Source organism: Oenanthe melanoleuca, chromosome 1A (assembly GCF_029582105.1).
Source record: "Oenanthe melanoleuca isolate GR-GAL-2019-014 chromosome 1A, OMel1.0, whole genome shotgun sequence".
Taxonomy (NCBI): Eukaryota; Metazoa; Chordata; class Aves; order Passeriformes; family Muscicapidae; genus Oenanthe; species Oenanthe melanoleuca.
Window position 1 is genome coordinate 10,205,629 of NC_079334.1, and position 12,482 is coordinate 10,218,110.

The 12,482-nt window shown below is 40.3% G+C and overlaps 1 protein-coding gene across 2 annotated transcripts in view; it reads left to right on the forward strand.

The window, feature by feature from the left end:
• The window catches only part of LOC130248422 (potassium voltage-gated channel subfamily KQT member 1-like), a 409,170-nt gene that overhangs the window by 17,729 nt on the left and 378,959 nt on the right, over positions 1-12,482 (forward strand). For both annotated transcript variants that reach the window (XM_056482176.1, XM_056482175.1), the window contains exons 3-4: positions 293-383; positions 12,353-12,479. In XM_056482176.1, coding sequence (XP_056338151.1) covers positions 293-383; positions 12,353-12,479 — 218 coding nt within the window. The remainder of the gene's footprint in view (positions 1-292; positions 384-12,352; positions 12,480-12,482) is intronic.

Here is a 12,482-nt window from a genome sequence, read left to right on the forward strand (position 1 = left end):
TGTCATTTGTGTCTCTTTGTTAAGCTGTACAGCAATCAGTGAAACATGAAGCATTCACTGTGACAACCTTCCCTGAGAAATACACTTGATAATGTGAGATTTACCTATTGATTAACTGTGTTCAGCCTTCCTGTCATTTTTATTCCATGTTTCTGAAAGCTGAGTGAATGCAAAATTGTGATACTCATTTGAGTGTGATAAAAAAAAGTTATGTGAATGAGATAAAGAAAAAAATAGATCTAGATTTACAGTTCAACTTGACAAGTCACTAGACACTGTTTTCTTTTTACAGATTTCTCCTGGTGCTGATTTGTTTGGTATTCAGTGTGCTGTCTACTATAGAGCACTATTCTGAGTTTGCCATTGGAACTCTTTTCTGGATGGTAAGTGAACTTTCCTGGGGAAGGACTGATCAGTTTGACTAAACCTGAATTGCTTTTGGTGAGCAAGGAAGATAACTGTTAAAAATCCTCATGCAAAGTTCATGCCACCAGGACATTTAAAAGATGCCTGCTTTCATTAAAGAAGGGTCACAGTTTAATGGGGATGATTATTTTCTAGATCCTTGAACTATGAGGACATTTGTTAGATTACCAGTTTTTAAGAACTTGCTTTCCCCAAAGTGTATCTCTGTGCACAACTGGTGTTCATCAGTCTTGGGCAGCATGGAAAAGGATATTCTATAGGAATGAATTTTTAAAATGTGAATTTTCTAAGTCTTATGGTAAAAAGTTGGCCAAGAACATTGCTTTTCAGAGGTAGGTGGTTTCTGTCAGCCTGGTTTGCTACTCTACAGAACAGGAAAGAAGAGCTCCTATCACACTGCTGTCAGCAGTGATTTGGATTTGAAGTTGGTGCTTGCTTGGTGGGAATCAAAAGTACAAGTCACTTGGGTGAGGACACTAGACAATGTCCCTCCTCTGTTCCCCCCTGCCTCTATTCACCTTTAGGGAGTGAAAAATGGAGATTAAACATCCTTCATAAAAATAAATAACTTTCAAACAGTTCTTTGTAATATCTGCATTTAGCCTCTGGTCTCAGTGTGTGATGATCTCAGTATTCTTACTGCAGTTTCCTTTTGCTAAATGGTGACCTTTAATGTGATAGAATTTGTTTTTCCATCTGGTTTTAAAATAAAAATCAGTTACTTCTTTGTTTTCCTATGGCTTAGACCACATTAGCATGTGCAGCTTTTGTGTGCAGTTGACTAAGCCATCATTAGATCCCAGAGTTATGCTGAGATCTTGACTGGAGTTAATCCTGTAACAAATCTTGCTTGGCCTTTAAGCCACAAGTCAGTGTCAGGCAAAGTGGTGATTGCAGGTCAGCACAGGCAGGCTGGGAGCAGCAGCCCTGGCTCAGCTGATTGTTTCTGTGCAGATGGAATGTGCATGTGCAGACACATTGCTGGACAGGGAGTAATGAGATGGAGACAGATGTGTGGCTCTGAGTGCCCACACAGCCCTGACAGCTATTTTTAGGTAATGTTATCATCTAACAAATGAGTCATGCACAGTCAGTGGAACAATTTCTTGGATTCTTTGTGTCACAGCCTTACCCTGGAGGATGCCTCTGGAGTTTTTCCTCCTGCTGTTGCCTTAGTTTCCTTCCTAGAAATAGCCAGACAGAGGGTAGCTGTTCTGCTGGCTACTGTAGAGTCACTTGTCTAGAATACATTTGTCTTAAAACTTGGTTTGGTCTGAAATAAATTCACTTCAATTACAAAAGATGGTTTTTAGAGCAAATTAAATCAGTTCTTTTTCTTAGAGTTGAGAGAATTCTTGTTGCCAGGAGTTAAATGGTTGGGTTCCTGCTTGGAGCAGATCTTCCCACCTTTACCTGAAGGAATTTCCAGGTGGGTCGCCCATTTGAGCTGTAAAAGTGTTCACCCCACAGAACTGTGGAGATTGCTCTTCTTTTTACTCTGATCTACTTCACAGCACAGCTGACTGTTCATGAAACCAGAGTTTTATCTCTCCAAAATATGGAAACCTGTGCCTATGAATTCTGCTTTCTCTCTTGAAACTGGGAACAGAGGACACTGCCAGTGTGGTGAGAGTCAAAACTGGGCCAAAGCATCTACTGGATCAAGTTCAAAATGAAATTGGTTTGTTTCTCTCCTCAGTGAAGGGCTCTGTAATTCTTGGTATAGCCCACAACACCAAATAAATACTGGCATGTGTGATGCTTGTGGTATTTTCCCACTTGTAAGAAAACTGCTTTTCATTATATTCAGGTAGATTAACACTTGGGAAGGATCAGTTTCAAAAGTGTGCTGTTGAAAGTTGCTAAGGCCTGACAAGAGGGGTAGTATTTGGTACTTGAAGACATAGAAATGTTTTTGTATTTTCTTAGGGAGGGAGGGATGGTGTGCCAAGTACCATTTTGGATAATGAGTCACTGAGTAGAGATGAGACATTGGTAACAGCTGTAGCTATAGATGTGTCCTAGGACACCAGAGCCTTGTGTTTCAAAGACATCATTATCTTAATGTTCTTAGACATCTGGATGATCTAAGAGAATTTCTTGTCAGGTGTGAAACCAATTCAGACAAACTCTGTCAATATACCAGGAGAGAATATCAGAGTGTTTTTGCTAGAATAGAAAAAGGGAGCTGAAGAAGCAGTTGCTGAAACTAAGAGTAAAAAAAAGCCCTAAATGTTTTCTCTCATCCTCCCATTCCCTAAGCATATGTTCTCAAGTCTCTGACATTCAAGTGAATTCTGGAGGAAAGGAATATGACTTTTAGCCCTGTGTTTCAGTGTGAAGTCCAGTCTGTTTTCTTTGAGATGACTGAAAACAGTGGTTCAGCTACAGGCTGATGCTGGACCTCCCCTCTGCCATAATTGTTTTTTTTGATGCTCTTGCTTGGACTCAAATGAAACATCTGTCCCTTGCACTTAGAAAGAGAAGACAACATGTAAATCTCCATCTGATCCTCACTGTGTAAAAACAGTTTACTTCCATGATAGCAGGACTGGTGACATTGCTTGTCTTGAAATGTTGTTTGAAGAATGTTCATGCTACCAAGTATTTGGTGTATTCCCTGTCACTCTAAGGAGAGTTCTTCCCAGCTCTGACATACTCTGATTTAATTCTTTTCATATATACACATTGTATGAACTTTGTTAATTCCTGACTGGGTTTCTTTCCCTTCACTGAGTATTTAGTAGCCAGCATTTGAAGGGAGTGACAGTGGCACTGGCACAATGACTTGTAAACACCAACAGAATGGGCAATGAAGAACATGGCTTTTCTGGATCTTTTATACCTGCAGAGAGAAGCATTGAGCTTCCAAAACTAAAAAAGGGATCACAATGACAGTGTGCATGCTACATAACAATGTACAAGGCTTAAATTCATGTACCATTGGGTTTTGTTCAGATTGTGCCTGTAGTGTGGTACAAAACTGAAAACTTGCTTGGTTCTGGAGCTGTACCAGTGGATGATTCCTCACAGGTCTGTCCAGCAGTACTTAGGATCTGATGCATGAAAAAGTTCTTGTACAGTGTGTGAGGAAACAAGTGCAGTGGAACAAGGTTCAGTTGTGAATTAAGTGTTTGCAGCACTCAGGATGATCCTGAGTTACAGCTGAGTTTCATTCCCAGTTGCCCCAGGTTTAGGTAACATTTATCCTCCCATTTTGTCTCAAGTTCTAGTTCTCTAGTAATACAGTTGTAATTTTATCTGGTTCTCTGATTATTCTATTGAAAAAGTGTTTTTAAAAGTTGACAAAGCCTCTTGATTAGGCATTTGCCTCTACAGCAAGAGGCTGTAATGTTTTCTTGATGATTTAGTAGTTTGTGTGTCACTTTTGATTTGTAAATGGCATCTAGATCTTTCAGGATGTGGAATGAAAAAATAAACTATAAAATGGGCCAGGTGTACTTCCTCCTTTGAGGATTAATCTGTTTTCATGGTTAGAGGTCATATATTTTTCTACCAGGAGAGGTCACCATGGTAGTTTGTAAAAGACCAATTTTTTATTTAATTGCAAAAGACCTTGCAAAAAGGGACCTTCTTAGCTTGTGGGACGACTTTCACTAATTGTGCCAGTCTGAAAACAAGAACAAAATATTATTTTCATCATACACATGATATTTTTACACACTGTGAGGAATAGCACAATAAACATACAGTTTGTATAATGACAGTGTTACAGGAGTAAGGGAAAAGTTTTGTCTGATTTAGTATCTTGACGATAATTACTTCTTAAATTTAAGACTACCAAGTACATTCTTTACTTGAAGGAAATATATTTGTTTTGCTATATATCCTGTTGATTCAACTGATGAGTTCAGGCCCAGGGGTACTTCTTCCTTTTGGTGACAGACTTTATGTATCTGCTTTCCTCTGAGGGGTTTCTTTGATGGATAAAGCACTGTCATCTCCCAAACACATGAACACCTGTAGTTCACAGCACTGCAGCAGCAGAGGGTACACAATTCCCTCAAATACTCTATTTTCAGACTCCTCACTTGCTGCCTCTGTTGTCAGTCCTTACTGCCCTCCTGGCTGCTGGGAATTCTCATGCAGTGACTACATTTGGCACGGATTAGCACTCCTGTGTTTGCAAATTCTGCTGGAGAAAGGGCTGAGATGAGAAATCAGAAATTCCCACACCAGTTTTTCAGGCCAGAGAACTCACATTGTGGCTGTATTTAGGAGGAGGATCTTGTGGAAGAGTTTTTGGCTGCAGATGGGTCCTTGTTATGTGGCTTTCCCAAATATGATTTTTTTCTGTGTCACATGAACACACACATCCTTCTGCTCTAAGAACAGGCAAGGCTGTCCAAAGTACTCAAACTTCAGAGTGCCAAGTGATAATTGGCTTACTTAAGCCAGCTAAGACATGTCACTGTTTTACTGCTCTGGTTCTGAACTGGACATCAGGGTGGTTTTTCTCTTTGGAATAACACAATTTTCAAAGTGAGGGTTTTGAGAGGAGACCACACTCTTCCTGGCTGCAGTGGAGGAGTTCTCCTGTTCCTTTTTGCTCATCTCTGCTTTTGCCCCATCTTCCATCTAAGTTTTCTAGTCAGATCATCAATGCATCACCTCCAACCAGTAGCAGAGGAGAAACAAGCCTGCATAAAGCTTAACTGAGTGGTCTCTGGTGATTTATGGTGATTTATGTTCTAATAGGCTTGAGGGAATTTTCTCCATCCCATCAAAGCAGTCAGTGTTAGAAAGTAAAAAAGGTGGAATTTGTATCTATTTCCTGCCTTTGTGCCAGTTTATAATTCTGAATCTGGTCTTAGGGCCTTCCCCAGGTCTGTTTGACAAAGTGAATATTTGATAGTGAATACATGAAGTTCACAGGTGCTCTTCCTGCTGGCCTCACCACACTTTTTCTTACAGCTGATAATGGATTTCTTACCGGTATCCCATAATAATTCGTGGCATTTTGTGATGTTTGTGCAGTTGAGGTGTCCAGTCTCATAAAGGCACTGACAGACAAACTGCCTCAGGAGAAAAAACATTAATTCCTGTATACTGTGGGAGAGCCAGAGCCTGCAAGTGCAGAATACACATGAATAAAAATAAACTTATAGCTCATAAGAATTTGCTGTGTTCTTTTACTCCTGTAAACTTCTGAGAGAGAAATCAAGGAGGAGAATCCCTGGTTCTTTCTGAGCTTCCTTTTTGTCTGTGGGAAGATGAAAAAATAGACCAGGAATATTATATTATTACAATACAAAGCATTTTTAAAATAGAGATGGAATATTGTTTCGTACCTTAAACATATTAGAAAAAAGTGAGTCCACAAGTCTTTCAACACATTGCATAAGCTCAAGTTGTCTGTTGAGTGATCTTGCTGAGTTGTCTTTGTTTTTCTGGCATCAAATGCAACTATCAGGATTCTCAATGTGAATTATAATTCAATTATTCCTATGGATTATATTACCCTGTGCCTAATGCCCCACAAAACATACTGAATGATTGCTGTGTGCTTTTCAAATGTCTGAAATAGAAATCCTTGTGCAGTTATTAAGACTGAGACTAATTACCAAAGAGCCAACTCAAAATTCCCTTTGACTCCAACTCCAAATTCAGGTTTGACTCACTGGGGCTCAGTGGAGTTCTCTGTGCAAAGGGGTTTCAGAATGTGGCCAAGAGACCTGAGAAACATTTCTTGGGAGTGAGGGGAAGGTGGTGAGACACATGCAGGTTTTTTTCAGTTCCTCTCCTCCAAATATTGATACCCTCCCAAATCAAAACGTTAAGAAACATGGAAGTAATAATTTAAAATTCTGAAGTGCATATTCACATTGGATTGATTCCATTCCAGGAGCAAAGCTAAACCCTTCCCCTCTCACCAGAGGTGGTCCCTTCAGGGACATGCTGGGGGGAGCTGGAAGGCTTCTGTGGATCTATACAGAAATTAGAATTTCAGGCACTTACTTCCTGAGTCTTATTCATTCTCTATTTGATTATATTTATCTTAGTGATATCTTTCAGAATGACACAATTGAGAAAGAAAGTCCTAGTCAAAAATAGTTGAGGCTGTAGTTGATTTTCTTTGGAGAACAATTGTTACCTGCTTAAATGGAATTAAAAAATAACTCTTCCTCTGTGACTCACCCAGCTCACTTGAATGTGGCTGTCCCAGGGGGAGCTTGTGCTTTTCTCATGAGTGTACAGCTTCATCCCATGCAGGAAACAGCAAACAGCAATCAAATGAAAGACAAGCATACTCCTGATGGGAAGTCAGCAAATTCAGGTGTGCCTGGAAATGTATTTGTCAAATCCATTTGTACCCAAACAACAGACTTTGAGTGCAATGGTCTCACCTAAAAGTTAGAAGTGTGAGTAAGCTAATGGCACTATAGGACACTCAGCAGCATTTGGCATTTTTTCTTCTGTATATTGGGTATTCTGTTTTCACATAGGACATCTCTCATCTTTGCAAGAGCCAGCAGGATGGCAGAAAAGAAACATTTTCAGTATCAGTAGGTTTTCATGGCATTTGAGTAGCTATTAAACTAAACAGGTCACTAAATGGACATTTTCATCTGTAAGGGCTGGAAAACCTTGAAGACAGGTTATCAGATTAAATTTGGGACATAAGTACACGTGTGCAAACATTTGGACTATTAAACCTTTATGCCTCTTTCTGAGGCTTCATTGTCTGGAGCTGCCATTCCTTGATTGAATCTCCGTGAGCACACACTGTTCATTTAGCCATCCCACTTCCTCCTTTTACCCCAGCACCTAAATATTCCAATAAAAAAAGTGAAGAGAGCCTTGTGTGTGCTCTCCACCTAAAACACAGCTGCAGCTGAGAAAATACTCTTCTTTTTCATGTGTGCACTTTAATCACTCCAGCGAACTTCCCTCTCCTGCTTCCCCAGTGCAGTTATCCATAACCAAACTGGGATAAATTATAAATTCCAGGCTATATATTTAATTTACACACACATGCCTGTGTAAAAGTGTTGGGTTTCTATGTTAAGGTGGGCATTTTTTTATTTGATCATCAATTACATTCTTGGATAAAAAGTTGATGGCTTTTCCACAAGAGTTTTTTTATTTGATTGATTGAATTAGATACAGGTGGAAGTTATTTGTATACATATTTCCCTTTAAGCTTATTTTTGTATAGTTTTCATTAAATTAATGAAATGGTACTAAAAATAGCATAAACATGACTATGTATAATTTTATTGTTAATTTGGTGGGGGAAAGGAAGATTTTTACAGTGGGTAGACTTCAGAAAAGTAGAAAAAAATTCAAAGACGAAATTAATTTAAGGGCAAGGACTATTATAGTCCTTATGGGCCCTTGGGGCTTTTTCCCAGACAAAAGGGGGAAGCAGAGAGTAGTGGAATGCTGCTACTGACTTTAGCAGAGGTGTTAGACAGCACAGACCCAATTTAAAATCTCTAATTAAATTATTCTGTTGGTATTCCTGTGGCAATTTGAGTTGCCACGATCAAAACAGGAAGAGATTGTGAGTGTGAAGAATCAAGTCTGATATGCCTCTTATTTTTATGAAGTAATGGTTTGTTCCCACTCATTATTTTGGTTTCAGTAGAAGAGTTCATCCCTGGATTTTTGTTGATGCCAAACTGCTTTCTAGGTTTATTAAACCTGCTCAGAATCCTTCATCGTGCATTTCTTCCTTGACTACTTCCAGAAGGGGGAAAAATATTGCTGGGAGCCTAAATCAGAAGGGTTTGTGGGTTAATTCTGAGTGTAATCCCATTTTGAAAGCAAGGGTTCTGGAAAATTGCAGAAGGCTGGAAAACCATCTCAAACTGACACACAGATGGATGTAAATTTAATTTGCAGATTGTTTTTGCTGATTTTTTTTCTGGTTCATATTTTGTCCACAAGTTATCACCATAATTTGTTACAATTTCAGTGAGAATTAGTACTTCTTTTCTGACTTTCCAGAACATTGCTGCGTTGTTTTTTCTTTTTTCCTTTTACCAGAAGTTAAATGCAAGGCAATAAATTAAAGTCTCTGAAAAATGTTTATGTGCAGAAGAGGAAAAAGAAGGAGGTTAGGCTTAGTTTTTGAAGGTGTGTTTAGTGAGGTGAAGCTTGATCAGCCTTGGCAGCTCTGGAAATGGATGTCTCCTACCTTGCCTTAGGAGTACACACAACAAGAGTGTAAATGTCATAATCTTCCTTGGCTTTTTGAGGGACCACCTGTAGAGCTGTGATGTTTGTCCAGTTTCCTGGACTTTTTGGTCTTTGGCCTGTCTGAGGCTGCCAACAAATGTGTTAATGGCTGTGGTTTTGGTAATGTGGACACCTGACCAGGACCAAATGAACTGTGATTGGTAATTAATGTCAAATTTGTTGAAGATGTAAGTTCCTCCTTTTCCTCCTTCCTGTCAACATTTTATTTTTCCTTTCCATGGACTGTGCAACCTTATTGACTTCATCAGGGTTTTCTGGACATAACCAAGATGGGTTCTGGGAATAAAATGCCATCAGGTCAGGTGTAATTTTAATTTCAGCTTTTAAAAGTGGTCTCAGAGGATGATCAAGGAAAGGTTATCTAGGAAAGAGTCCTTCCTAGAAGGAAAATCTAAGGAAAATGCAATCTAATCTTCCAAGGAAAATCTAAGAAATTTTTGCTTCCTTGGCACTTGTCTGTCTCCTTTCTACACAGCTTTTCACCTAAAGCAATAATATGCAAGTCCATGAAAATGATTCTTCCACTATCATAAACAGTGCTCTGCTTCCTTTAGTGGAACTTAGAGATTCCTAAGAAGAAAAACAAAATGCTAGAGTGATGATACCTGGAAGCTTCTAAACACATAGACAATTTAATACGTGAGAGAGTATTTTGCAAGATTCTAGAAAGGCAAGAATTCTTTTCCTTTGCAGATTGTTCTTAAAATTTGAATTGACTATTATACTTGAACAAATATTTCTATTTAGACTGTAGACAGAATGCAAATTTAGAATTAGTTGTAGATGCTCTAGATAATGTATATACTAAAAAATAAAACTTGGGGAGTTAATTTGCTGTGTATTTTCTTGTGCTTCTGCTTTGAAAACAGCTGTAAGTTTTCCTAGTTTTGTACTAATCCTTGGTTTATTCAGGCTGAAAGTGCCATGCAAAAAAGAGGAAGACTGCATATTTCCTTGGTTCTCATTCCAGGAAAAACAAGGAGGCAGAAGTGAACACAGAAATGTTAACCTAACTTTATTAAAAATCCAAATTGACATGAATTTTTGTGTATTAGTGTAGAGTTTTTTCTTGTATTTCTTTTCAGCTTTGAAATATTTTGGTCCCTCCTGAGCCATGCAGAATGCCAGTTGTAAAATCAAGTTGGTATTGTCATTCAGTGAAAATTTTGATTTAAGTGTGTTTTGCCTTTGGGTGCTTTAGAATCCTGCAGGTGCAGATTGCAAGCATGTTTAAGTTAAAATGCAAACATTTTCCAAAGCTGTAACTCATGTAGTAGTTGCTTGGTGACTCTGAATTAATGGGTACAGCCTGGGTTGGAACAAAGCTGTGTTTGGGTTGTGCTACCACTCTGCAACAGAGAGGAAAACAAGGAAGGAGGGAGCAAATGCCCATGTTGTGGTCTTTACTAATCTGCTTTCTTTAGAAGTATTTCAAGGTACACCTATCCTTGGCCATGCACCAGTTCTTCACAATGCAGTGCTGAGTGAAGAGGGGAGTAATATTAAAATATTGGTAATTCATTTATTTGCCTGCTGGATATACAGCTCACCTCTGTCACCAATCCTTAAGGGTGATTTTATCTTCCCAGATATCAACTGGGAATATCACACAGAGGACTCAAACAGGTCCAGGAGATTTGTGAAGCATGTTGAAAATCACTTCTTGGCACAAGTGGTCGACTGGGAAAGGTGTCCTCCTGGACTTGTTGTTTATCAGCGACTTGTGGGCAAAGTGATGGCTGGTGGTTGTGTCTTGGTGACCTTGAAGGAGCTGAGTTTCAAAAGTTGGTGATAGAAGAGAAACTGTCAGCTAAAACTGGGTCCTGGATGTGTGGAGAGCAGTAGAGGCTTTTGGAGGTATTGGGGGCTCTGAATGCTGGTCACTTTGTCAGAGCCATCTCCTAGGAGAACAGGAGCAGGCAATTCCAAAGAGTTGGAAGTCAAGCAAAGCTGACCAGAAGAGCAGCTTGGCTGAGCAGGGATCTTCTAGGACTTAGAGAGGAAAGGTCAGTATATGGGAGGCTGGGTGACACAGGAGGAGATCCTGTCCCCAGGGTGGGAAGAAAATTAGTGCAGCCAAAGCTCAGTTGGAGTTCAAGCAGGCCAGCACTGGGAAGGACAATAAAAGGGACTTTTACAAATGTGTTAATAGCAAAAGGGGGATAGAAATAGCAGTGGGCCATGGCTTGATGAGACTTGTCACCTCAAAAATAGCCATGCAGACAAAGCAGAGACATCTAATATCCTCTGCACCTCTGCCTTCAACAACAAGGGACCCTGGGAAGCCTGGAGTTCTGCTGGAAAACCATCATGTGAGGGGATGATAAAATCTCAGTGCACCCTGAGTTTGTTTGAAACTTGCTGCTGCAGCTGGATGTGCATAAATCATGGGGCTTGGTGGGATTCATCCCAGGGTACTGAAAGACCTGGCAGATGTCATTGTGGGACCTCACCCCATTTATTTTTCAGTGGTCTTAGGAGTCTGGAGAGCTCCCACTAAAGTGAAAGCTGGCAAATATTGTCTCAGTTTTCAAAGACAAGAAGGAAGTCCCTGGTGATTTCAGACCTGTCAGCCTCACTGCAGTGCCTGGTAAAATTACGGAGAAAGTTGTTTTGGGAGTTACTGAAAAACACTCTAGAGACAACACAGTCATTGGCTACAGCCAGCACAAGTTCATGGGGGAAAGTCCTGCTTAAACAACTCAAATTTATCCATAGGTGACCAAGGAAAGTCAGAAAATGGGGTTTTCTGGATTTCAGCAAGGGTTTTGGTCCTGGCCCCAAGTCATTCTGGATAATGCTCCAGCACACAGCTCAACAAGCCCATGGTACTGGATGAGCAATTGGCTCAAAGAGTTGCAGTGATCACCAGCCTGGCACTCAGTCACTGGGGGGACCCCAGGGCTCAACTTTACAGCCAGTGCTCTCCAATAATTTTTTAAAAATTATCTAGACTCAGAAGTCAAATGCACATTAAATTGGTTTGACAGCCATACTAGGCTGGGGTGAGCTGTGAACTCCCTCAGGGTACAGAGAGATCAGTATAGACCATATAGGCTGGGAGTCACCCACTGTAGGAAAATGTACAAAAGCAAGAGCTTTACTCTCCCCCTGAGATCAGCCCATCCTGGTTATACATACAATCTGTGGGACAAGAGGCTGGAGAGCAGCCCTGCACAAAGAGATCTGGGTTTTGATGTGAGTTCAGGGTCAGTCACCAGAGGGGTCACCTGTGTCCTGGGGTGCACAGGCGTGGAGGGAGGGGATTGCCCCACCCTGCTCTGCACTGGTGCAGCCCCACCTTGAGTCCTGGAGGCAGTTTTGGGTGTCTCAAAAGGAGAAGGGCACCAGAACATGAGAGTGGGTCCAGAGGAGGGCAAGCAAGGTGGGGAAAACCCTGGTGGGTAAGGAACAAAAGAAGAAGAATATTGTGTTTTCCCCTATGATAAACAGATGGAATGGAGCTTGAACCATCTGTTTGTTCATGCAAATCACATTCAGAAAGTGATTATCTCTCCCTTTTATTTACTGCCTAGTATATGCTTACAAAAAGTGAAGGTTAGGCTGTTAAAATCTTTTTTATTGCATCATCTATCTTGACAAGCTCATTTGTACTAGTCCTATGAATAAATTAGATGTGCAAACTGTACTTATAATGAAAAAACTCAACTCTGATCTCTCCTCCTTTTCACTCTGCTAGGAGATAGTTCTGGTGGTGTTTTTTGGGGCTGAGTACCTGGTCCGGCTGTGGTCTGCAGGCTGCAGGAGTAAATATGTTGGCTTCCAGGGAAGGATCCGCTTTGCCAGGAAGCCAATATCCATCATTGGTA